The sequence below is a fragment of the Pleurodeles waltl genome, chromosome 12 (genome assembly GCF_031143425.1).
Source record: "Pleurodeles waltl isolate 20211129_DDA chromosome 12, aPleWal1.hap1.20221129, whole genome shotgun sequence".
NCBI classification, from domain to species: domain Eukaryota; kingdom Metazoa; phylum Chordata; class Amphibia; order Caudata; family Salamandridae; genus Pleurodeles; species Pleurodeles waltl.
In genome coordinates, this window is record NC_090451.1 from 604,479,689 (window position 1) to 604,503,234 (window position 23,546).

The window sequence follows — 23,546 nt, forward strand, 5'->3', positions numbered from 1 at the left end:
GTAACACCTAGCAGTGAGCCTCAAAGGCTCTCAGGCTTCCTGTTACAATGCCCCAGGGCCCTCCATCTAGTGGAAATGCCCACCCCCCGGACAAGCCGCACTTTTGGCAGCAAGTCCATGGGAGATAATGAGAAAAACAAGGAGGAGTCACTCCATCAGCCAGGTCCACCCCTAAGGTGACTAGAGCTGAATTGACCCCCTCCTTGGAAAATCCTCCATCTTGTTTTAGAGGATTTAGCCCAATAGGGATAGGAATGTGCTCCCCTCCGCAGAGGGAGTGGGCACAAGGAGGGTGTAGCCACCCTAAGGGACAGTAGCCATTGGCTACTGCCCCCTTACCCTTACACACCTCTACCTAAATGTAGTATTTAAGGGCTCCCTGAACCAAGAGATTTAGATTCCTGATGACCTAACAAGAAGAAGGACTGCTGACCTGAAAAACCAGCAGAGAAGGAGACAACTACTGCTTTGGCCCCAGCACTACCGGCCTGTCTCCAGATTCAAAGAACCTGAAACAGCGATGTATCCAGCGAGCCCAGCGACCTCTGCCGACTCAGAGGACTGCTGTGCAAGCCAAAGGACCAAGAAACTCCTGTGGACAGCGGCTCTGTCGAAAGAAACCATCTTTAAAGGGACTCCCACCTCACTCCTGAACTGTGAGTCCCCAACACTCTGCACCCGACACCCTGCCCATGTCCAGAGTAATCAACACCGCAGAGAGGACCCCCAGGCGACTCCCATGATGTGTCCACCCTGAGACGACCTCCCTGCACCCCCACGATAACTCCTGCAGAGAGAATCCAGAGGATCCCCCTGACCGTGACTGCCCGGTAACAAAGAACCCGACGCCTGGAAGAAGCACTGCACCTGCAGCCCCCAGGCCCAAGAGGAACCAACTGCCGGTGCAGGAGTGACCAGCAGGCGGCCCTCACCTTTGTCCAGTCTGTGGCTGGCCCGAGAAACCCCCCCTGTGCCCTGCCTGCATCGCCAGAGTGACCCCCCCAGGTCCCTCCATTGATTCCAATACAAAACCCGACTCCTTGTTTGCACACTGCACCGGGCCGCGCCTGTGCCGCTGAGTGTGTATTTTGTGTGCCTGTTTGGGACCCCCCAGTGCTCTACAAAACCCCACTGGTCTGCTCCACGAGGAGGCAGGTACTTACCTACTAGCATACTAGAACCGGAGCACCCACATAGGCGCCTATGTTATTTGGGCCCCTCTTTGACCTCTGCACCTGACTGGCCCTGTGTTGCTGGTGTTGGGTGTTTGGGGTTAACTTGAACCACTGACGGTGGGCTGCCTATGCCCTGGAGACTGATCTTGTAAGTGCTTTACTTACCTGACGAACTAACTTTTACTTACCTCCTCCAGGAACTGTTGAATTTTGCACTTTGTCCACTTTTAAAATAGCTTATTGCCATTTTATGCTAAACTGTGCACATTACTTATTATACAAAGTCAACTTTTATCCAAAGTGTACATACACGAACATCAAAGAAACAAAAAATGGTCAAACTCAATATAAAATGAATGACAAAACACAGAAAGAACCATCATCTTATCTGTAATGAAAAGTTCCGAAGTGTCTGCTTGATGTGGCCCCCAGGGGGAGAAAGCAGGCGGGACCTAGTGCATCAAAGGAAACGTACTGCAATCAAACCTAATCGGGTCCCTGCCCCAGCCGCTTGTGATTCTCGGCCAGAGTGGCATGTGCGCTAATATAGCCTGTCACCGAGAGGATTGGCTAACCAGTCCGTCAAGCAGTGCGACTCGTGCGCTCCGTGGACGCGTGCTATGCACGTCCTACGATGCTGAGACTCATAAGAGTTGTAGTCCTATGAGTCTCCCATCCAACGCCCAATCGAGGAATGGATGTTCCATTTCTAAATGGAAAAACAGAGGGAAAGGAATGTGTCTGAGGTGAGGGGGGATTAGGAGGGTGGTTGGGGTTTTGGGGGGGGGGGTGGGGGCAGAGAGGAAAGGGGAAGGAAGAAGAGGGGGAAAAGAAGATTTTTTTTATTTTTTTTATTTTAGGGAAGGGAGAGAAGTGGCATAAGGAGGGGCGGGGAAATTAGAAAGGAAACGGGAAAACAGTGGTGGAAAAGAAAGCGGAAACAAAGGAGAGGGGGTTGGGGGGATTTGGTGGGAACAGGAAAGAAAAAACAAAAAAGATGAAGAAAAAAGAAAGAAAAGAAGAAAAGGAAACTAAGAAAACGAGGGGAACACAGGGGAGGAGTTAAGAGGAGGGAAATAAATAACTGGAGTACAAAACGAAGCAGAAAGCTTAAAAGTGCTCCGAGGATGATCCACTGTGAGATTACAAACAGGGGAAGGGGGGCGGTGGTTTGGGTGAAAAGGGGACAGGTGCCCTGAGGTTGTTAAAGTCTGGTATGATAAACCGGGTACTTGTCAAAGTGTGGTCATCCACTGCGGTCTCATTAGTTATTCAGCATTGGCCACTATTTCATCGTTGAGCCCTGTAGTGTCCATTCATAGTCTCCAGACCTATCTCTGTTCATAACGTAGGAGCTGTTTGTGCATATTGGTTGTGGCTTGTTTCAGTTTGTCAGTCACCACCCACTCCATATCATCAGGGGAATGGTTGTTCCTGATGTAATGATTTGTTAGTTTGGTTGCGTCCCGTTACCAGCGAATGGTACTTCTAATTTCACAAATGTGCGTGCCAACTCTTCTTGATGTCATCCCAATGTAGTTGAGTTGGCATGGGCTTTTGATCATGTAGATAACGTTCTTGCTGTTACAATTCGAGAACGTTTTTAACTTCCTAAGGGTATATATGCCTAAATCCAATGTATTTGTTTTTTGGGGGGAATTTATAAACACTGCACTTGCCACAAGGGTGATGACCAGATGGTTGGGGCAAGTACCACAAAGTCATTTGTTTGTCCATTGGTGTTCTGGCCCGAGGGCGTGTGTGGACCATCATATCGCGTATGGTCCTGGATCTCTTCAAGGCATGTAATGGTTGGTTGAAAGACAGTCTTCCTGATGTCAAAATTGTCCAGTCGTCCTTTATTATTTTCTGTACCCTGTTGGACAGTGGGTTAAAAGTGGTCACGCAGATTAGTTTATCTTCATTCTTACTACGCTGGGAGGGTTCTAACAACTGGTCCCTATTGTTATTGCATGACCTTTTGTCTGCTTTTCTGATAAGATGCGCTGGGTAATCCTTTTTGAGGAGTTTATTCGTAAGTCTCTTGGCGTGTTTTATGTAATCTGTGATCTCAGAGCAATTCCGTCTCAATCAAAGGAATTGACCTGATAGATTCTCTCTTAAGGCACGTGGATGGAAGCTCAGGAATTGAACAAGATTATTCCTATTTTGGGGTTTATAATATGCTTCTGTCACCAGAAAGCCATTTTTCTCGTAGATCAGAAGGTCAAGATAGGGTAGCTCTGCCTCCTATAGTTATGGTGAATCTTAGGTAGGAGTTCAAGGCATTCAACCAATCTGCAAATGTTAATGCTTCTTTTTCTGTCCCCGTGCAGATCAGAAGGATGTAGTCAATGTAACTCTTCCATAATCTAATCTGTTTCTTAAAAGGGTTGTCATCATGAAACACGTATTGTCTTTCAAAAGAGTCAACGTAGAGACAAGCTAGACTTGGGGCAAACGTACTGCCCATTGATGTCCCATGCACTTGTAGGTATTAGGTATTTTCAAATTCAAAGTCATTCCTGGTTAGTGCTAAATGAGGAGACCTGACCCTCCCCTAGCTTTCTCTCTGTGTTTGACCAACTTTTGAGTAGTCTTCTGAAGATAAGATAGTTATCCGTTGATCTTGTGTTTGGGGTAATGAATTCCATAGTTTAGCTGCTTGAACAGAGAAAGATGTACCATCTGTTTTTAGGTTGAGCACGTAAGCGCTCTGACGTGTTGCAATCTATCTGTAGGCTTTTATTCACTCCAACCGCATGCCCCTTATTATCAGTCAATCATGGACTTGCCTTTCAAAAATCCGCTGTTATCATTGGTAAATGCGTTATGTTTGTCCCTCCTTGGGGCAGTTTTGTTACCACCTTGTCCTTCAGCCCTGTCACATGGATAATTGCACGCTTGCCAATACGTTTAATTGCAAGCAAACTTCTTTTTTGTCTCTCCTTCACACTCACGGCAGCCATGGCGGTTTGAATTGGCTTGCTAATGTCAACTGTTATACTTTTCATTTTCAATTAATGTGGCAAGAAAAGTCCAATTAGGAATTTACAACACTAATATCTTTAACTTGAGCAAATGCGAGACCCATTGCATTGCAAATGTTTGTTTTCTTGTATGGTGGAATTTTGAGGCGAGGTGCCAATCTGGAGCGGTAGTTCCTTTGTTGAATGTATTTGGTGATTTTATTCCTCTTCCATGTATTCCTTTGTGGGTAATACAAGGCAGCTTGAAGGTGGATCTTCTGGCAACTGGTAACCAATGTAGGACACTCAAGGCAGGGGAGATATAGGCTTGTGCATTGCATGTAGGAGTAGTTTGGCAGCAGAGTTCTGAATCCGTTGTAGTCTTCATTAGTTGAGAAAGATGATCTGTGGTAGAGGCCATTGGGGTAATCAAGTTTAGACAGTACAAGATAGACAGTACCCTGGACAATGTGTGGAAATCCCAGTTGGGGGAATATGTGCCATAGAGTTTTCATAGTAAAGAAGCTTAAGCTGGCTAATTTGTCCACTTGGACATTCATTGGTAACTTGGAGTCCATGGTAATTCCAAGGTTTCTACCTTCCTTAGGTACTTTACCAGGTGGTCCCAGGTCGTCAGGCCATGCGCAGGATGGGTGATACATTTTTCCAGTGTGAGTATTTCAGTTTTGGAAGCATTCAATTTGAGATGGCTCCATGTCATCCATTGATCAATGACTGAGGCAACTGAAGATCTTTAAGTTTCCAATGTCTTTGGGGGCTTTCCACTTTAAGGAGTCTTTGTGTGTGATCTGCATAGTTATAGCACGTGAGCTGTAATTAATTGATTGTTGCCGGTAATGACTTCATGTAGATGTTGAAAATCATTGGTGAAATGAGATGACAGGGCCTTGAGGAACCCCTGCTTTTGTGAAGTACGGTTTGGATGAGAAAGGGTGGCATTGGTTCTGTTTTGAAGGTAGGATGTGATCCTGTTGAGAGCAGCCCCCTCCATGCTGGCTTCGTAGAATCTTTGTATTAGAGTGTCATGGTCAACTGTGCCAAAGGCAGCTGAGAAGTCTAAGACAAGTAGTGCAGCAACCCTGTGGCACAGTCTACTGTCTTTAAGATGATCCCGGATGGGATGAGGGTAAAATCTCTGCCTCTTCCTGGGCAGGATCTTGTTTGTTAGACTGAAAGTAGGGTGTTATTTTCAATAAATTGTGACATCTTGATGAATGTTGCTCTTTCTATCAATTTGTCTAGAAAAGGCCCATTTGCAATCGGTCTGTAGTTGTTGGGGGCATTCAGGTCCAAGTTAGTTTCCTTAAATTGTGGGCATATCTATGCCTTTTTTTAGGTCTTCAGGAAAGATTCCAAATGGGATGAAATAGTCTCAAGCTATGAAACACCAGTATTAAATATCCCAGGCTTGGAAGGTAACCCACTAAAGAATTGTCAGAAGGCAGCTGGCCTTCTGCCTGCAGGCATGTAATGAACACACTAAATAGGATAGGAATGGTGAATATATCTTTAAGAGGGGTGGTTGCTAGTGTAAGGTTGATTATAGTTTAATGGATGTAAAATTGTTTCCCTGCTTAGCCATTAAAATTGTTACGGTCCAGGAGTTTGCACCCTTGCCCTTTCTAGCTATCTCAGAGGCTGAACCATAATTAATCTCAAATGTAGAGTGTAGGAGGCTGGCCTGGTTTGTAGTGGGTACCAAGGGGCACTTACACTCTATACCAGGTCCAGGTATCCCTAATTAGTGTAGAAGAGGTGTTTCTAGCAGCTTAGGCTGATAGATAATGGTAGCTTAGCAGAGCAGCTTAGGCTGAACTAGGAGACATGCAAAGCTCCCACTATACCACTGGTGTCATATACACAATATCATAAGAAAACACAATACACAGATATACTAAAAATAAAGGTACTTTATTTTTATGACAATATGCCAAAAGTATCTCAGCCTCAGTATGAGGATGCCAAATATACACAAGATATATGTACACAATACCAAAAATATGCAGTAATAGCAAAAGGAAGTAATGCAAGCAATGTAAAGTTACAGTAGATTGCAATAGGAGCACATAGGTATAGGGGCAACACAAACCATATACTCCAAAAGTGGAATGCGAACCACGAATGGACCCCAAACCTATGTGAGCTTGTAGAGGGTCGCTGGGACTGTAAGAAAACAGTGAGGGTTAGAAAAATAGCCCACCCCAAGACCCTGAAAAGTAGGTGTAAAGTGCACCTTTATTCCCCAGAGAGCACAGAAGTCGTGATAGGGGAATTCTGCAAGAAAGACCAACACCAGCAAAGCAACCAAAGTGGATTACCGGACGAGAGTACCTGTGGAACAAGGGGACCAAGTCCAAGAGTCGCGACAATGTCGAGAGTGGGCAGATGCCCAGGAAATGCCAGCTGAGGGTGCAAAGAAGCTGCCACCGGATGGTAGAAGCTGTGGATTCTGCCAGAACGAAGAGGGCTAGAAACTTCCCCTTTGGAGGATGGATGTCCCACGTTGTGAAGAAGCTTGCAGAGTTGTTCCCACTCAGAAAGACCGCAAACAAGCCTTGCTAGCTGCAAGGGTCGCGGTTAGGGTTTTTGGATGTTGCTGTGGCCCAGGAGGGACCAGGATGTCGCCACTTGGATGAGGAGACAGAGGGGGTGCCCAGCAAGTCAGGGAGCCCTCACAGAAGCAGGCAGCACCCGCAGAAGTACCGGACCAGGAAGAGGAGTGAACCGGAGCTCACCCAAAGACACAAAAGGGAGTCCCACGATGCCAGAGGACAACTCAGGAGGTTGTGCACTGCAGGTTAGAGTGTCGGGGACCCAGGCTTGGCTGTGCACGAAGGAAATCCTGGAAGAGTGCACAGGAGCCGGAGCAGCTGCAAATCACGCGGTACCCAGCAGTGCAGTCTAGCATGGGGAGGCAAGGACTTACCTCCAACAAACTTGGACTGAAGAGTCACTGGACTGTGGGAGTCACTTGGACAGAGTTGCTGAGTTCCAGCGACCACGCTCGTCGTGCTGAGAGGGGACCCAGAGGACCGGTGATGCAGTCTTTTGTTGCCTGCGGTTGCAGGGGGAAGATTCCGTCGATCCACGGGAGATTTCTTAAGAGCTCCTGGTGCAGAAAGGAGGCAGGCTACCCCGAGAGCATGCACCACCTGGAAACAGTCGAGAAAGCCGGCAGGATGAAGCGATACAAGGTTGCTAGTAGTCGTGTTGCTGCTTTGTTGCGGTTTTGCAGGCGTCCTGAGCAGTCAGCGGTCGATCCTTTGGCAGAAGGTGAAGAGGGAGATGCAGAGGAACTGGGGTGAGCTCTTGCATTCGTTATATGAAGAATTCCCCAAAGCAGAGACCCTAAATAGCCAGAAAAGGAGGTTTGGCTACCTAGGAAGGAGGATTGGCTACTAAGAGAGGTAAGAGCCTATTAGAAGGAGCCTCTGGCGTCACCTGCTGGCACTGGCCACTCAGAGCAGTCCAGTGTGCCAGCAGCACCTCTGTTTCCAAGATGGCAGAGGTCTGGAGCACACTGGAGGAGCTCTGGGCACCTCCCCTGGGAGGTGCAGGTCAAGGGAGTGGTCACTCCCCTTTCCTTTGTGTAGACTGGCTTATGCAGAGATGGACACCATCTGTGCCCATCAAAGCATTTCAGAGGCTGGGGGAGGCTACTCCTCCCCAGCCCTGACACCTTTTTCCAAAGGGAGAGGGTGTAACACCCTCTCTCTGAGGAAGTCCTTTGTTCTGCCTTCCTGGGCCAGGCCTGGCTGGACCCCAGGGGGGCGGAAACCTGTCCGAGGGGTTGGCAGCAGCAGCAGCTGCAGTGAAACCCCGGGAAAGGTAGTTTGGCAGTACCCGGGTTTGTGCTAGAGACTCTGGGATCATGGAATTGTCTCCCCAATGCCAGAATGGCATTGGGGTGACAATTCCATGATCTTAGACATGTTACATGGCCATGTTTGGAGTTACCATTGTGACGCTATACATAGGTAGTGACCTATGTATAGTGCACGCGTGAAATGGTGTCCCCGCACTCACAAAGTCCGGGGAATTTGCCCTGAACGATGTGGGGGCACCTTGGCTAGTGCCAGGGTGCCCACACACTAAGTAACTTTGCACCCAACCTTTACCAGGTGAAGGTTAGACATATAGGTGACTTATAAGTTACTTATGTGCAGTGTAAAATGGCTGTGAAATAATGTTGGTATTATTTCACTCAGGCTGCAGTGGCAGGCCTGTGTAAGAATTGTCAGAGCTCCCTATGGGTGACAAAAGAAATGCTGCAGCCCATAGGGATCTCCTGGAACCCCAATACCCTGGGTACCTCAGTACCATATACTAGGGCATTATAAGGGTGTTCCAGTATGCCAATGTGAATTGGTAAAATTGGTCACTAGCCTGTTAGTGACAATTTGTAAAGCAGAGAGAGCATAACCACTGAGGTTCTGGTTAGCAGAGCCTCAGTGAGACAGTTAGGCATCACACAGGGAACACATACATATAGGCCACAAACTTATGGGCACTGGGGTCCTGGCTAGCAGGGTCCCAGTGACACATAACAAACATACTGAAAACATAGGGTTTTCACTATGAGCACTGGGCGCTCGCTAGCAGGATCCCAGTGAGACAGTGAAAACACCCTGACATATACTCACAAACAGGCCAAAAGTGGGGGTAACAAGGCTAGCAAGAGGCTACTTTCTCACATAGAGCTTTCTTATATTTCATACTGTGTGTACAGGAATACCTCCTTTCCGCTTTTGTTCTTCTCTCCGTTTGCATCCTGCTCTTGCACCAACTTAATTCCATGCATTTTAACCAATTTCATATCAATCCAATATTATACGTTTGGCTCCTTTTTAGTTTGCACACCTCACCCCTCTTTGCAGCTCTGGCAGTAATGCCATATCCTCTGTTTACCACAGAAAAGAAGAATCACCGCCTGTCTCCTCTCTCCTACCCGTGGTGAACGCCCCTCTCACCAATAACCGCAGAACACTCATTGCCCCCTCTGTCCGTCCACATTGCCCTCCCACTTCTGAGTCTCCAGTGCAGTGTACCCGCCATTCCGTTTGCCCCCTGTGTACCTTGGAATAGAGGCTGTCGATGCCACAAAGCCATTTTCAAATTTAGAAACACACCCTCTGGCTTGAAACACACTCCTGTTACGAGGTGCAGTGCTGTTGGACATTTCTGCCAGGTCACTGAAAGTGACTGGTCAGAGTCTCCAGTAGTGATGGAGCGTTTTTTTTTTTTGTTTGTTTGTTTTTCTGACAAGCACATGTTCTATCTGCTGCAAAAATGCTGCAAATTTTGGGGTTTGGGATGGCAAATTTTGCTTTTTTGGCTGCAATATTTGCCATCCCAGGCCGCAAAATCCTGGGGGGGGGGTCTGACCAGTAGGATGAACTGGGAAGTAGGAATTGGGAAGACCGCTTAACAGCCACAATGATAAAAGATTGCAAAACCGTATTGTAGTACATTGAAGTAAACATACCTCTACTAATGTGGTATCTTATGTAGACACCCAAAAATGGCTGCAGCACTTTCCATACTCTATTCCACTCCTCCCCCACCCCCATGGTTGAAAATGTCTATATGTATCTCACCTGGCTGGAAGATGTTGTCACTGCTACAAGTAAAGAATGTGGAGGAATGATTTTTTTTATTTATCCCCAGTACTTGTCAGAAGTTATTAAATTGCTTAAGAAAGAAGAGGGCCCCAGGGCTGGATAAAATACCTAGCGACCTATTTTGTGATGAACCTGCTATCTGGGCCCCTCACATTAATTTGCTATCTAACTGCATCCTCTTGCACAGTACCCGACTCCTGGAAGGGTGCTAAGATCATCCTCACCTCCAAAAAGGGAATGGGGATGTCCTATCTAATTACAGACCTATCAGCCTCATAAACGATATACAAAATATTTTTTCCTGGCAGTTTCTGGATAAATTGCTAGAATAGTCAGGAGGAAACCAGACCCTTTCTCCTCTTCAAGCAGGCTTTTGCTGAAACATTAGTACTGTTAACCAATCTACTGGAAGTACGTGTCCATTCACAAAGAAATCTTCTATGTGGCCTTTTAGACCTCAGGGCCACTTTCAAAATGGTCCCTCTGGACTCATTATGGATACCACTGAGAAATATGTGAGTCCCAGGGCACTTGGTATCTCTCCTGGTTAGACTTCATGAACAGACCTATGCCCACGTAAGTTGGGGAGTTAATGAGGAGCTGAGCAAGAGAATCCCAATAAAGGGAGGAGTCGGGCAAGGTTGCACTTTAGCCCCAGAATTATTTTCATTATATATTAATGATGTGATTGTTTGTTTTCTTATTGAATTGTAATAATACCTCTCCAACGCTAGATGGAATCAAAATCCTGGCCCGCTTATTTTCTGATGATTCTTCAATACTATCTAAAGCCCCTATGGGCCTGCAAAATTTTTAAATAGATTTTTAGTATTTTGTACGCAAAGCGAACTTGAGTTTTTAATACTTCAGAAACTAAATATATGGTGTTCAAAGCACATAAAGACCACAAGAGTTGGGTGACCGTGGATGGTGATATTTTCTAGCATGTCTGTAGTTTTGACTATTTGGGTGTTCAATTAGCTAATGATTTTATTCTTTGGGTCTTCAATTCAAGAAGAACAGCTTAATAACTAAGCATGTTTAGAGCCACAAGGTTGAGATCGGTTGCACCTCCCTTAGTAGTTTATAGGGCTAAAGCAAAAAGTGTAACATTATTATTGGGCTGAATTATGGTCCTAGGGGAAAGTGGATTTATATGACCATTGCTAATGTCTCAGATAGTTCCCCGCTCTTGCTTCTATTCTTGGGCGTTGACTTAAAAAGAATATCCCATCTTGCTACCCTGAAGCAGTTATTGCACTGGCTGCAGGGTATAGTCTACACCTGTACTGGAGCATTTTAACAATGGTCTTAGGGAACTGTTAACCCTGGATAGTGTTTGCAACACTCCCTGGGTCAAGGATGTGAGTTCATGGTTTTACAAACTGAGTATAAAAGTGTTGTGGTATGACCCTAATCCTATTATGAGATATACTGCAGTTCGATTGAAGCTTGTTTATTGACAAAATTTGCCTAGCTTTCATAATGGAAATTTTCAGCTCCATTAAGGACGTGGAGGAGAGGATTATGCTTTCTTTCTTCACTTTAATTCATTATTTTCCCATACAGCAGCCATATTTGTTGATACCAGAGCGCTTAAGGAAAAAAAAGGAATGTTCTCAGAAACACTAGGTAACCTAAACTTGGTTATCAACAGTAGACAGTCCCAAATATAGTCCATTGTTGCTGTCTGAGCTCCCTCTTTCTTTGCGTCAATCACGCCACAGTTCGGACGTCACATGTATTGTTTTGAACCATCAGTTTCTATGAAAAGACAAAAAAAACCTTAATTGGCTGATCCAGCCAACAGCCGTCATAAAAAAACAACCACCATAATAGACCTGTTAAGTGAGCAGGAGACCGTATTGCACATTACTTGTGCAAAATTCGGACATCAAAACTATTTATACTTACTGCACAACGAGGGAGGGTGAATAGTCTGTCTTGGACCTGGCCCTTTTTACAGGGTCACCAAAACATTTTGCCTTCCTCCTCCCTGTTTTGTCTGGCCCCTTTTTGTTGACATTAGGACTCTGAGCATTTTACCACTGTTGATCAGTGCTAAGGTGCACGTGCTCTCCCTTCTAAACTTGGTATGATTGGCACATTTAATTTACATATAAGTCCCTTGTAAAGTGGTATCCCTATTCCCAGGGCCTGTAAATTAAATGCTACTAGTAGGCCTGCAGTGCAGCTTGTGCCACCCACAGAAGTAGCCTTTCAAACCTGTCTCGGGCCTGCCACCTCAGAGCCTGCATGCACTGCTTTCTGCCACAGGAACCTAGTATCTAAATTGACTTGCCAGGCCAGGAAATCCCCCTTTTTTACTACATACAAGTCACCCCCAAGCTAGGCCCTAGCTAGCCCCATGGGCAGTGTTCTGTGTATGTAAAAGGTAGGACATATGTCTTTATGTACTACATGTCCTAGTAGTGCCAAATAGCCCATGTAGATTCTCACTGCTGTAAGTGCTGCACCTCTCATAGGATAGCATTGGAAATGCATTAACATTTAACATATGTCTACGTGTTATTGTCTAATCAATGAGGGGTGGCAAAGGCATGTTTAGTATGGTTAGAATGGTAGTGAGAAATGCTGCTTACTGGTTTAGGTGGATTTTCTTTATTACCATTATAGAAATGCCACACTTAGAAAGTAAGCATTTCTCAGTGCTTATGACTGGTGTTTTGCAGCTTGACTCCAATCCACGTCTGGGACAGATGCTACTTTGTCTAGTCTTGTCTTGTGCCGCGTATTTCGGATGTGAGGGATCTTAATCTCTCCGGCAGAGTGTTTTCCCCTGGAAAGTGTCCATCTTGGTGTCTATGTCCGGGATATGCACAACCTTTCCATCTAAGGCAGGGGGTGGGAACACTCCGCTCGAAGGAGACAATGAGCCCCCTGCTCCAAAGGCTTGTCAAAATGGCCTGCTATGTACTTCACCACTTCATCTGCTAGGACCTAGTCTGAGGACTTAGGGTGAATGATATTATCTGGGTCCAGCATGTCCGAAGTGGTCTTTGCCGCAGCTATGGCATCTGGAGTCGGGCGCCAGGGTCTGGCGGGGCCTGCATCATCCTCTGAGTCTCCAGGAGAGGCCCCCTCAGAGTCTCCAGGAGAGAACCTTTCATCTGCTTGTCCGAGGAGACCTGCCCTGCAGGCACGGAATCCCCTTCAGAAGTTTCTGCCAGATCAGCAGATTCATGTACGGAGGCAAACATGTCCAGATCAACCAGAGAGTCACATTTCCTTTTTTTGGGAAAGGTGACTCTCACTCCGGGCATCCTGTGGGGGTGATGGGGTATAGAAGCACCGGGAACCAGGTTCTCTGGGCTGGGAATCTTGGCACATTTGCATGCTAACTGCAAGGCATTGCTTCAGGGGAACCATGGCCTTGTTAACTGCCCTGTAAATGGCTGTATCAACTGCCTTGAATAATTCTTCATCCCACTACAGGAAGGATATGGAGTTTTCCTTGTGTGAGGCACTCTGGGAATCCTGCATTAGGCTATTAATTGAGTTGTGCAATTACAAAATGGAAGTTTCAAGGCCCTGAATAGCAAGAGGACTAACCCTTCACAGGTGCTCACAGGGCACAGTATTGGGGCAGGGAGAACCCAGGAAATTATGGGTGCACAATTTTTAAGGGTTGATACCTGGGTCACTCTCCCTCCTATATCTTAGAGGAAACCACTGCTTGGTACTCGTGTCCCAAGGCTAGGGAAAACCAGCCGATATACAGACCCGAGGGTGTTTGTGTTATGTGGCAACTCATGCAGATACAGAACCCAGGGGGCATTAATAAAGATGCAGCTTCCAATACACACCCCTATTTGGGGCGTCAGCAATGCAGGACGAGGCTCAGGTGGCTTGCAAGGATCTGACGGTGCATGTTTTGAATCTTGCCAAGTGAGCCGTGCTTCCTGGAGCTGTTGCAGAATGCCGGCCACAGTGCCTTTTGGCGGGCAGTGGACTGCACCATGGTCGTGCTACTAACAAAATTGGTCACGTAAGGAGCGCATTAACGGTCCTGCTACTGGGCGGACACCTGAAACCAAAGAAAACCGTACCAAAGTACAGTGTTACAAATGTACACAAGCAAAACTAGCTTTAAATAAGTTTAGCACAACAAACCATACAATCTAAGGGAGCAGAAAGAGTGACTTAACTGAGGCTGCCGGTCAGGGAAGAAAGCGGGAGCTCAGACAGCGACAATGGACTATATTTGGGATTGGCTACTGTTGGTTGATGCACATGCTGAGGTTCCCTAGTGTTTCCGTGAACATCCTTCTTTTGTTTTGTTTTTTATCTGGTAGAAAAAAAAAAATTAAAGTGAAGAAAAAAAGCCTAATCCTCACCTCCGGTCCTGTCATAGAACTGAGAGGCTGACACTCTTCCTGAAGGAAAAGTGACAGTCAGACGAACACAGTTTCAGTGGAAGAGAATTAAGTCAGAACAAATGGTATGAGAAGGGGACTCAATGGGGGCAGTCCTAAGAAAAGGAGTCTTCAACATTCTTTACCAGTTTACCATTTTGTTTCTATGTTAAAAGAACAGCAGGTTTAAAAAAACTTAGGTTCACAAATCATCCGGCAGAATTTTTTTTACTGATCATTTGTTGTGTTTCAGTGCCTATTGTAGTTGCATTCGAGAATTTAAAATCATTTAAAAGGTATAAACCAGGCTCATCTATAAATTGGTATTCCATTAATTCTTGCTTCCAGTACTTGCCTGATTTGATATTTCTCTTTCTTTCAGTCAGATTCAGAGGAAGAGGAGCCCGCAAAGAAGAAAAACTTTCATCAAGTAAGCCCTTTTGTAGTATGTTTTTATCTGGGTTTAGCTATATAAAATGAATTTTAATATGACTTCTGAAATGTCTCTATAATCCTGTATCCTAAATCGTTGTTTTTGATCTGTGACCAAAGACAGTTATTGTTCATAAGATACCCTGTGAAGAGCATTTATGGGGATTTTATAGCACACAACCGGCTAAAAAGCTGCAGTACAAAGGTTGAATAGTATGTTTTTTAGATATAATTTGATTTTTTCCTGTTGAGGTATTGAAAAACGAGGTGGATGTCATCCATCTGCCTTGTGAACACTGCGCAGAATGTTGTTTTTAACTACTTTCATAATAAAGTTTTTAAGACTAAATTATCGACTTCTTTTGGGGAAGGTTTAAAGTCTGCAAGGTAGATGGAAAGTTGAAAATATAGCAGCAGATTCTGTGTTCCTAATGAACCATCTTGTAAACATATTTTCAAATCAAACCCTATTTGATTATTTCGCATGTTGTCGCAATAGTCCTACTGAAAATGTTAAAAGTGTCTTGGTAAACAGATATTAACCAAAAACGAAAATTGAAATCTGAGTGCTCTATTCTGTCCACATAATGGTATTTAAATGATACTAAAATTAAAAGTTAGTTTTTGGACTTCTTGCATTATGTTGTGTCTGATTGCTTTGAAAGACAGTGTAAATGTTTTTGGGATGAAGATGCATTATTTGTCAGAGATGGCTCAGGGAAGCCTGTGGATGCAACTGCCACTGTAGTTCTTCAAGAGAAGAAGTGTAATGCCATGTATTTGGTCAACTGTCTTCCAGTAGAGAAAACTGTATGTTCTGTTTGCTAACAAATAACTTTATGCATAAGTTTTATCAGAAAATATCGAATTTTCAAATGTTTAAAACCTCATATGGCCAATATGTTTTGACAGCTTGGGTGTAAATTCTTTGTGGTTGCCTAATTTATTTCTTATTTGAAAAGCAGGGTGCCAGAGATGGATCAGGATTGTCAGCTTTGCTTCCGCAACCCAAGAACTTGGCCGGAAAGGCGTCGCAGCGCCAGCTTCTACCATACTCATTCACGAAAAAAGCTGCAGACAATAATGAAAACCCTATCAAGAGCTCGTCTTCCTCAGATCCAAAACCTGTGTCCAAGTCGGAGGTGCATACAGCTCCTTCACCATCTCTAATCAAAGCTGCGGCTAAGTGTGCCAGCCTTCAGATCACAAAACAGATAACTCAAGAGGAAGAGGACAGTGATGATGAGCTGAAGCATAGCAACTTCTTTTCCTTGTCTGATAATAGTGACCCTCCTGCTGTACGTACTGAATCATTTACATACACAGCCCCCGTTGTGACGGAGAGTTCCCCACCGGAAACTGTTAATTTGTTAGATGGTTCCACTAATGCCCCTCTGGAGTTTAATTCCGAAGAGGGTCCAGGAACACCACCACCACCTGGGACGTCTGACAGTTGGGAAGCCAAACCAGGAGTGGATTTCCATGTAGAGCCTTATAACCAATACACTGAGTACAGTGGTTCTGACGCTGTTCCTGCTGTGGGTGAAGCTCCTTACTATCAGGTTGGTGCTTTTAATGTATGCATGTTCATTTAAATGAGGTGGCTAAATATTTTATCAAATGCTACTATTCTAGATTGGCAAGCAATCAGGAAACCATTAATCTGCGTGAGTAATGTACTGAAACCTTGAAAATTGGTTAGAAGAGTACACCACACAAGTGGGAATAAAGAAGCTCTAAGACACGTTACGTTTAGGCCTTTTCCTAGAATATAGCCAGACAAACCAAGTACTTGTATTACCTGAAAAATAAATAATCTTTTACCTATTTCTTCTATTAATGATGCTTAATGATATAGTAAGCGGTTTAATTCTGTTGCAGTGGCATGATTCTGGTGGATTCAGTGGGCAACAGAATGGCTGTGGGACTGTGATGCACTCCTGGATTTCTCAGGTCTGCTTCCCTACAGATACAAGAAAAAATGAGGTGCTATTTGTTGAGAAAATCTTCTTGCAGATTGTAGTCAAGCCTGTACATGGTAGGGGTATTATGATGAGAGTTCTCTGCTATGCTGCTTGCTCTGCCTTTCAAGGTACTAATTTTTATTGCCAAGACCACCAGTTCAACATACTTCACTGGTTGGAGAAGAAAACTGAGGGATGCCTCGCCTCGTACTTCACTGAGTTAGGAAAAAAACGATCAAAGTTAGGTTTTCAATCAGGCATCATCCTACCCCTGTGGGAGGTAAAGCAACTGTCTTTCTTTCCTAATGTTTTTATCTTTGTTGCTGTGCCTCTGGCCTAGCACACTTTTGTGCATTAGACTTTCAACCAGTATTGAAACCCTGTGTTTGGCATAGGTTTCATTTGTAAGTATTATTCAAGCTGTGAGGGCTGTGGCTTCAGAAAGTCAGAAGCAAGTACCTATCCCTGAATGACTGGCCAATAAGGGCTTCCTTCCTCCCCTTCCTTTCTCCCATTCTCTCTATGAGGCGAGAGTTATGCAGTCAATTGACACATCTGTGCAACATTGGCCAGCCAGTCGTTGTAGCAAGTTCCCTTTCACTTGCTGTTTCTTTAATTTAAATGCAAAAATGTTCTATCTTGCTTTGTATCACTGCACTCAGATGGCCCAGGAAAACTCATACTTTGGTCTTCTTCTAAATGACTATTCTCGCGTGGGAGTGATTCAAGAAAAAATGTCACACTTTTATTATTTTTATTATTATTTTTCCAATAATGTTCACAATTTTTCTTCAATTGCTTGATGTCACAGTAAGAGAGATCAAATGGATTCTATAGAATGTGCAGAACTGAAAATATGGGGGCCAAAAGCTGTTTTAATGTTGCCTATTGAATTGTTTTCCTGAGCTGCACCTGAATTTATCTCCTGTGGTATATGCCAATATTTTTGAAAACCTATTTTTGAGTGACACCCTCACACGCGAGAGACCTAGCTTAAAATGCATGTAGGTTCACCTTCACTGTGAACGTGTTCCTGTGGGAGGAATCCAGAAAAATACAGCAGTTTTTATAAAAAAAATAAAAAATAAAAGTTCAAGTGAAAAAACGTGGTAGCAACTCAGGATGAAGGCTTTCTATCTCCTTTTTGGAGAATATTTATGCTATGACCGGGTTACATTTTTAACGTGGGCACATTAGTCTTGTGCAAATGAGAAGGCTTGAATTAGATTATTTTTTACTAAGAAAACGATTTATATGTTGGATGAAATGGTACTCCGTCACAATTGCAACAGCATACCCTTTTCAACAAAATAATGGTCCACCCGACTGACTGATTTAAATGCCGGCGGGCATTTGGTGTAAAAACAGCAGGGTCTACTTTGTCTCCACCTGGATTACACCCCTATGATGGCCCGACTGATGAAGGGCAGGCGGAGGATGAACTGTATGTCGCCCACCTAATTAAGATGGGGGGGATATAGGTCAGTTTTCACTGTCCGTCACAGCCAGTAAACCCTGGCTGTAAGGGTCAGTGAAACCTGCAAAATGCTCCCTTTGCCATTAAATATAACTCCCATGACAACAGAGGCATTTTTTTTTTATATTAAAAAACAAAGTCCTGCTTTGAGGTTTTGTTCAGAAATAAAACTGTAACTTTGCCGTACGTCTCTGTCGCTTTCAACAGAGCCGAATGGCAGTTACAATGCATTGGCAGGAACCACACTCCTCATTCTCTAAAATACTTCTTTTTGCCTGTACTCAGGAAGGGGCTGATTTATATAATGCTGGATGGTCCGTTGTTCTGTGGAGGGGTGCAGTAAATTAGTCTGTGCGCCTGGTGAAGGGACTGCCTGCCAAATGTGTAAATGGCCGCCAAGCTAGCGGTCATTTATAAAGCGTTGGCCAGAACCTCCATCATGTTGGCTCTTGTCAATGTATATTGCTGATTCGTGAGGGGCTGCAACAGCATAATAAAAAAAAAAATGCTCCCCCCTCCATGGGAGTTATCTCCCGTGGTGGGGGATGGGGAGCATTATTAACATTTTACTGTCCCTCACTGGCATGGTTTGCCTGGCGGTGATGGACATAAAAAATGGGTACATGTCCACCCATCCAGACTGCGTCAAGCCGACAGAGATGATTGGCTATGGCGATGACTGAGTAGTCATCACTGTAGCCAAAACTATGGTCAGCTGGCAGTGTGTATACTCCGTCTCAACAGCGACGGAGTATACACACTGCCAATATATGTCAGCCCCTAGTTTCTTACTGATTTCATGCTTCCTTTTCCATCCACTTTTCCATTTTTTACGTTATTCCCTTTTTTTCATCTTTCTCTGCTCTAGTCATTGTTCTCCTGTTTCCTTTCCATTGTTTCTACATTCTATTCTTTCACACCTTCATTCAGCTACTCCTTGTATCCTTGTTTTCTCGCCGTTCACTGGATTTGTATTTTATATCAGTGAGTGATATGTTATGAGGATTTGTATAGCGTTCTTATCACTTGAGGGTTATCTGGGCTTTATCAAAAGGGTAAGAGGGATGAGGTTCTCTAACTTTGGGAAGCATAATGGGTGGTGATTAGTTTAAAGAGAAATGTAAACATTTTTTTGCAGAACCTCTAAACACTGTGATCATGCCTCTCTTCAGATTGTCAATTAAACTAGCCAAATGCTGGTCCCAGTGAACCAAAGAATTTTCATCTTATAAAATAACCCATCCCTATTTCAGGAAAAAGTTGAAGCTTTAGCTACTGCTCGGGTGCAAAATTATTTTAAAGAAGCTGTACTGTCAGTTTGAGGTCCACCCATAAAGGAACGCAAAGGCAATTGTTTGGGTTATTGGAGTTGTGGGAGGTTGCTTGACCTAAAGGACAGAGAAAGATCCCCAACTTTGTCAGATGCATTTGGCACAATGGACCACTCCATAGTCCTCAATTCATTGAAATTGATTTAACATTTCTTCTGCATTAGTAAGAGATATTTGACCTGTTCTTTCTTACCATCAGAAACCAGAAGGCACTAGCTTAATTAGAGCCCTACCTCTAGGTTCTTGTGCTGAGCCTGCAGCGGTCAACCCACTTCCTCATTTCTGTTTAAGGCATATATACTCCATTTGGCTCAGCTGGTTGAGAAGCATGGTCCATGTTCGTAGCTATATGCTGACAGTACTCGGACACGCTGGATCAGGGATTTGGTTGATGCTGTAACTGTGGTGGTGGCTTGCCTGTCAGCAATATAGGTGAATGGGTACCTTGAAGAAGTCCTGCTCCTTGCCCAAACTGTCCCTGGTCCATGGCAGGGGTAATCTGAGTGTTGTTTCTGCAGTGGTATGAGGGTATCCATTTCAGGTCAATGCTTTATTAAAAAAAAAAAATCACATTTTTTTTACTCATTACCCTAAGTTTTTTTCTCCTTGTCCCTTTAAAAACAGAATGCTCCTATTGCTATTGGTAACTGTTCTCACACTCAAATGTGCCTGCAATGTTACTGAGAAAGCAGCAGGATGTTTAGAACACGTTAGTTAATTGGTCATATGGCCTGCAGTCATATGTTGGCCTAGTACCCTCAGCTATTTATGTATCAAACCTCATATTGATCACTGAGTTCTTAGGTTTATCTGAAAACTAATATATTAATAATTTTCTCGTTATCTCTGTGAATTTATTAATAGTGCTGAAGGAAAGCACTTGCTGTCGAGTTTGGACCCTTAGCGTAAAATTTCAGAGTACTTGAGTGTAGATTGGTAGGAAGTTGTAAACACTAGAATGCATAAATTCCCAAGGAACTGTTTGTTACAGTTTATGAATCACATAGTGTGAAAAGACTGTGGCCAGGTGCTAACTGGTTGGTGCACTCGCCCACACAGGTTACCCAACTTTGTTACAATTAAATGTAATAGTTATACACAAATGTAGGAGCACTTCCTCAAATTCAGCCCAATGCAAGTGGTAGCTTGTTTAATGTTCTTTATCTACATTTATATTCATTAAAGTGGTTTAGGTTATGTCTGTTAGCTCATACCAGACATGAGTGGCAAAATAAATTTATTATCATTTTATGTAAATTTTACAACAAAAAGATGAGTTTAGTTTAGCATCTTTCAATTTCATAAAGCCTTCGTACTTCCAAAATATGGCACACAGGAATGTCCATTTTACACCAACTAACAACTATTCTCAGCATCCACCTCGCATGAGTATCAGCCAAGCAGATCATAATCTGCCATTAGTGTTGTTGTTCAATGTGAAAAAGGGCCATAACTCACAAGAGGCAAGCCCTGAGTTGGTCATAATGCCCATTCCCTTCATCAAAATGGTTAAAAAAATATAGAATATTGTTCTCTACGCATCAGCTTATATGATTTTTGCAATTCCATTTTTTGTTTATTCATATCAAAAAGGTATGTAACCAAAACCTGGATGAAAAGTGTTTTTTTTAATACAGTGATATAAAATCACATTGAGGATGTCTCATGACTACTGGGAGCGTTTTTTACCCTTTGTAAAGTAATTGGAACATGTAGTCCATTTCACAGTACAGTGGTAATAAACTGGAATTTTCCATTAGTCCTGTAGTAATAAATGTCTGAATATACATTTACTACTGCAGTTGCTCTAAACAACGTGTTACTGAGCCACGTTTATGTTAACTGCTAAGGCATTAGGGTGTTTGTGTTCATGTATGGTCACTAAAAAGAAACATGGTGAAAGTTGATTTATAATTCTGTTTCAAACACAAAACAACTGATGGAGAGTTTGGAGAGCAATGGAATAGCGGGTGGCAGGAGAAGTCAATGGGGGCTAAAGCCAGTACAAAGATATATTGGAGACATGCCAAAGGTGTATCACTTTTTGATTTCCGTCTATTTGTTTACTATTGGGTTTGTGTTTAGTCACTCACGTTTGATTGCTTTCTATTCGCTGGCTTTATTTGTTTTAGCCCTTCCAATTTTTCTTTCTCCCTCTCATGAACCATAGCCTGTTTCGTCCCCTTTCTGATTGGAACCTTTCGTTCTTTCATATGTGCTGATTTTCTGGAACTTTTTTTTTCTGTTTCGTAAAGCACTTCAAGAGAGGATGTGTTTTCCAGCAGTCCTCCAATTGTGATTCTCTGCTCTCACACCACCACAATGCACCATGTTGTTTTTTCTTCTGTGTGCGCTTTGCTTTTCCTCCTCCTCCCACATTCCCTGGTAGTTTGCTTCCCCGGCCCTACTTTTCTAGGTTTACCAATACATTCTGCAGCATTATGTATGTGGTTTGATTTCACGTATAAAGCGATTGTAGACCTTGCCACTAACATACATATGAAAATGACTATCTTAATATGTATGGGCCATTTGTCAACATAGCTTGAGTATCCTAAAAGTGCCAGCATAGGATCCAGAGGAAAGGTAATCTGTTTTTCTTTTTGCTTCAATATAAAAATACCTTCCCAAAATGTGGTTATTCTACCAAGTTACATGAGGCCATAAATAAACAATTAAACTGGGCAATTAGTAGGGATAATCTGTCCAGCGTAAAGGTTCACCCCAAGGTGATAGCTGCCCACTATTATTAGAGGTGTATACAACAAACATTTTAATGGATGAGCTGCTTGAATACCAAATATATTTATTATTCATGTACATAGATAATATGAATAATATACATAATCATCATGTTTTAGTGTCAACATAATATATAATAATATTTGTTCAAAGCATTATTCATTCACAGACTAATTCAAATACATAAACAATGATTATAGATGAACATTGCTTCTGAATTGTTGTATTAACATATAGAAACACCAGCAATTAGTTCCTTGTTGGGTACAATTCACAAGTGAAAGTAACCAGTAGTAGAGACTTCAACTCTGAGTCACCACAGACATAAAATAGATCTAATGCCAGCCAACACTGTGCTTGTCGTGCGGATACGTGATTTGAAGTCCTTATCATGGTTTTGTTGCTATAATTGAAGTTGTAAGAGGAATGCTGTGTGAAAAGTCATTATAATGGATTGAAGGGATTGCCCATCTTACATTTTATGGACCTGATGTTTATCCTTTGTATTATTTTGAAGAAATTGAAGAGATTGTTGCTTCATATTTAATTACAACGTGCCATGCGCCCTGATGAAGCTATAGGATTTGCAAACCATGTCGGCTGGCATTATTTCTGTTTTATTGTTGGGTGAGTAAAAGTCTCTATTACTGGTTACGTCACATGTGAATTATATCTAATGAGGAACCAGTTGTTGGCTTTTCTTTATGTTGATGGAACAATTCTGATGCAATGTTTACTTGCGGCACTGCATTCATTTGTTCTCTTTGTCCTGATTACATCTAGAGGTGCTATTTTTGTTTTTGCTTTATAGTTGTTGGTTGCCCAAAAAAGTCATGCCCACCTCTCATGCCCATTCAATGACCGCAGAGGTGCGAGGTTGCTGCTGGTGTACTAAAGGCAAGCCCATCTGTGCCTGTCCGCTCCTGAATTGCGGCCAGCGCCACCCATTATGCCAATTTCACACCAAAAAAGGAAGGTGTGACTTTGCTACAACATAGGAGAACTTGTCTCCTGGCTGTGGGATAACTGTAATAGCATTCCCTTTATGTTGTGGGAAGAACTGAGACGGCTTACCTGTCAGAGTTGCCAGCTAAACATAACATTAAGTAAAAGTATGCCTTCCCTATATCTGACTGGCACGGGAGGGGTGAAGGACTTACTAAGGTGGCAGAGACTTATAAGGCATGCACAGTGAAAGCCTGCCTGATCAATTCAAGATCATAAAATGGACATCTGGAGCTTGTTGAAGGAGGATTTTTGGGAAGTTCTGTTTCTTACGAAAACATGGCTGAATAATTCATCAGGGCTTGATATCGCCTTAGCTATGGCTAATCCAGTTTTAGGGTCGAGCCTGCGACTGCATGCGCTAGTGCATTTGTCTCGCATGCAAGGCACGGTTGTGTTCAATAAAGGGCTTGGAACCCACCTGTAGCTCACC

At 43.5% G+C, this 23,546-nt stretch overlaps 1 protein-coding gene across 2 annotated transcripts in view; it reads left to right on the forward strand.

Annotated features, from left to right (window-relative positions):
• Positions 1-23,546, forward strand: part of PRCC (proline rich mitotic checkpoint control factor) — a 109,298-nt gene that overhangs the window by 16,759 nt on the left and 68,993 nt on the right. Inside the window, exons 2-3 of one of the 2 annotated variants that reach the window (XM_069217849.1) lie at positions 14,545-14,592; positions 15,560-16,156. In XM_069217849.1, coding sequence (XP_069073950.1) covers positions 14,545-14,592; positions 15,560-16,156 — 645 coding nt within the window. Of the gene's footprint in view, positions 1-14,544; positions 14,593-15,556; positions 16,157-23,546 lie in introns of both variants that reach the window. The other variant, XM_069217848.1, reaches the window with a different exon arrangement.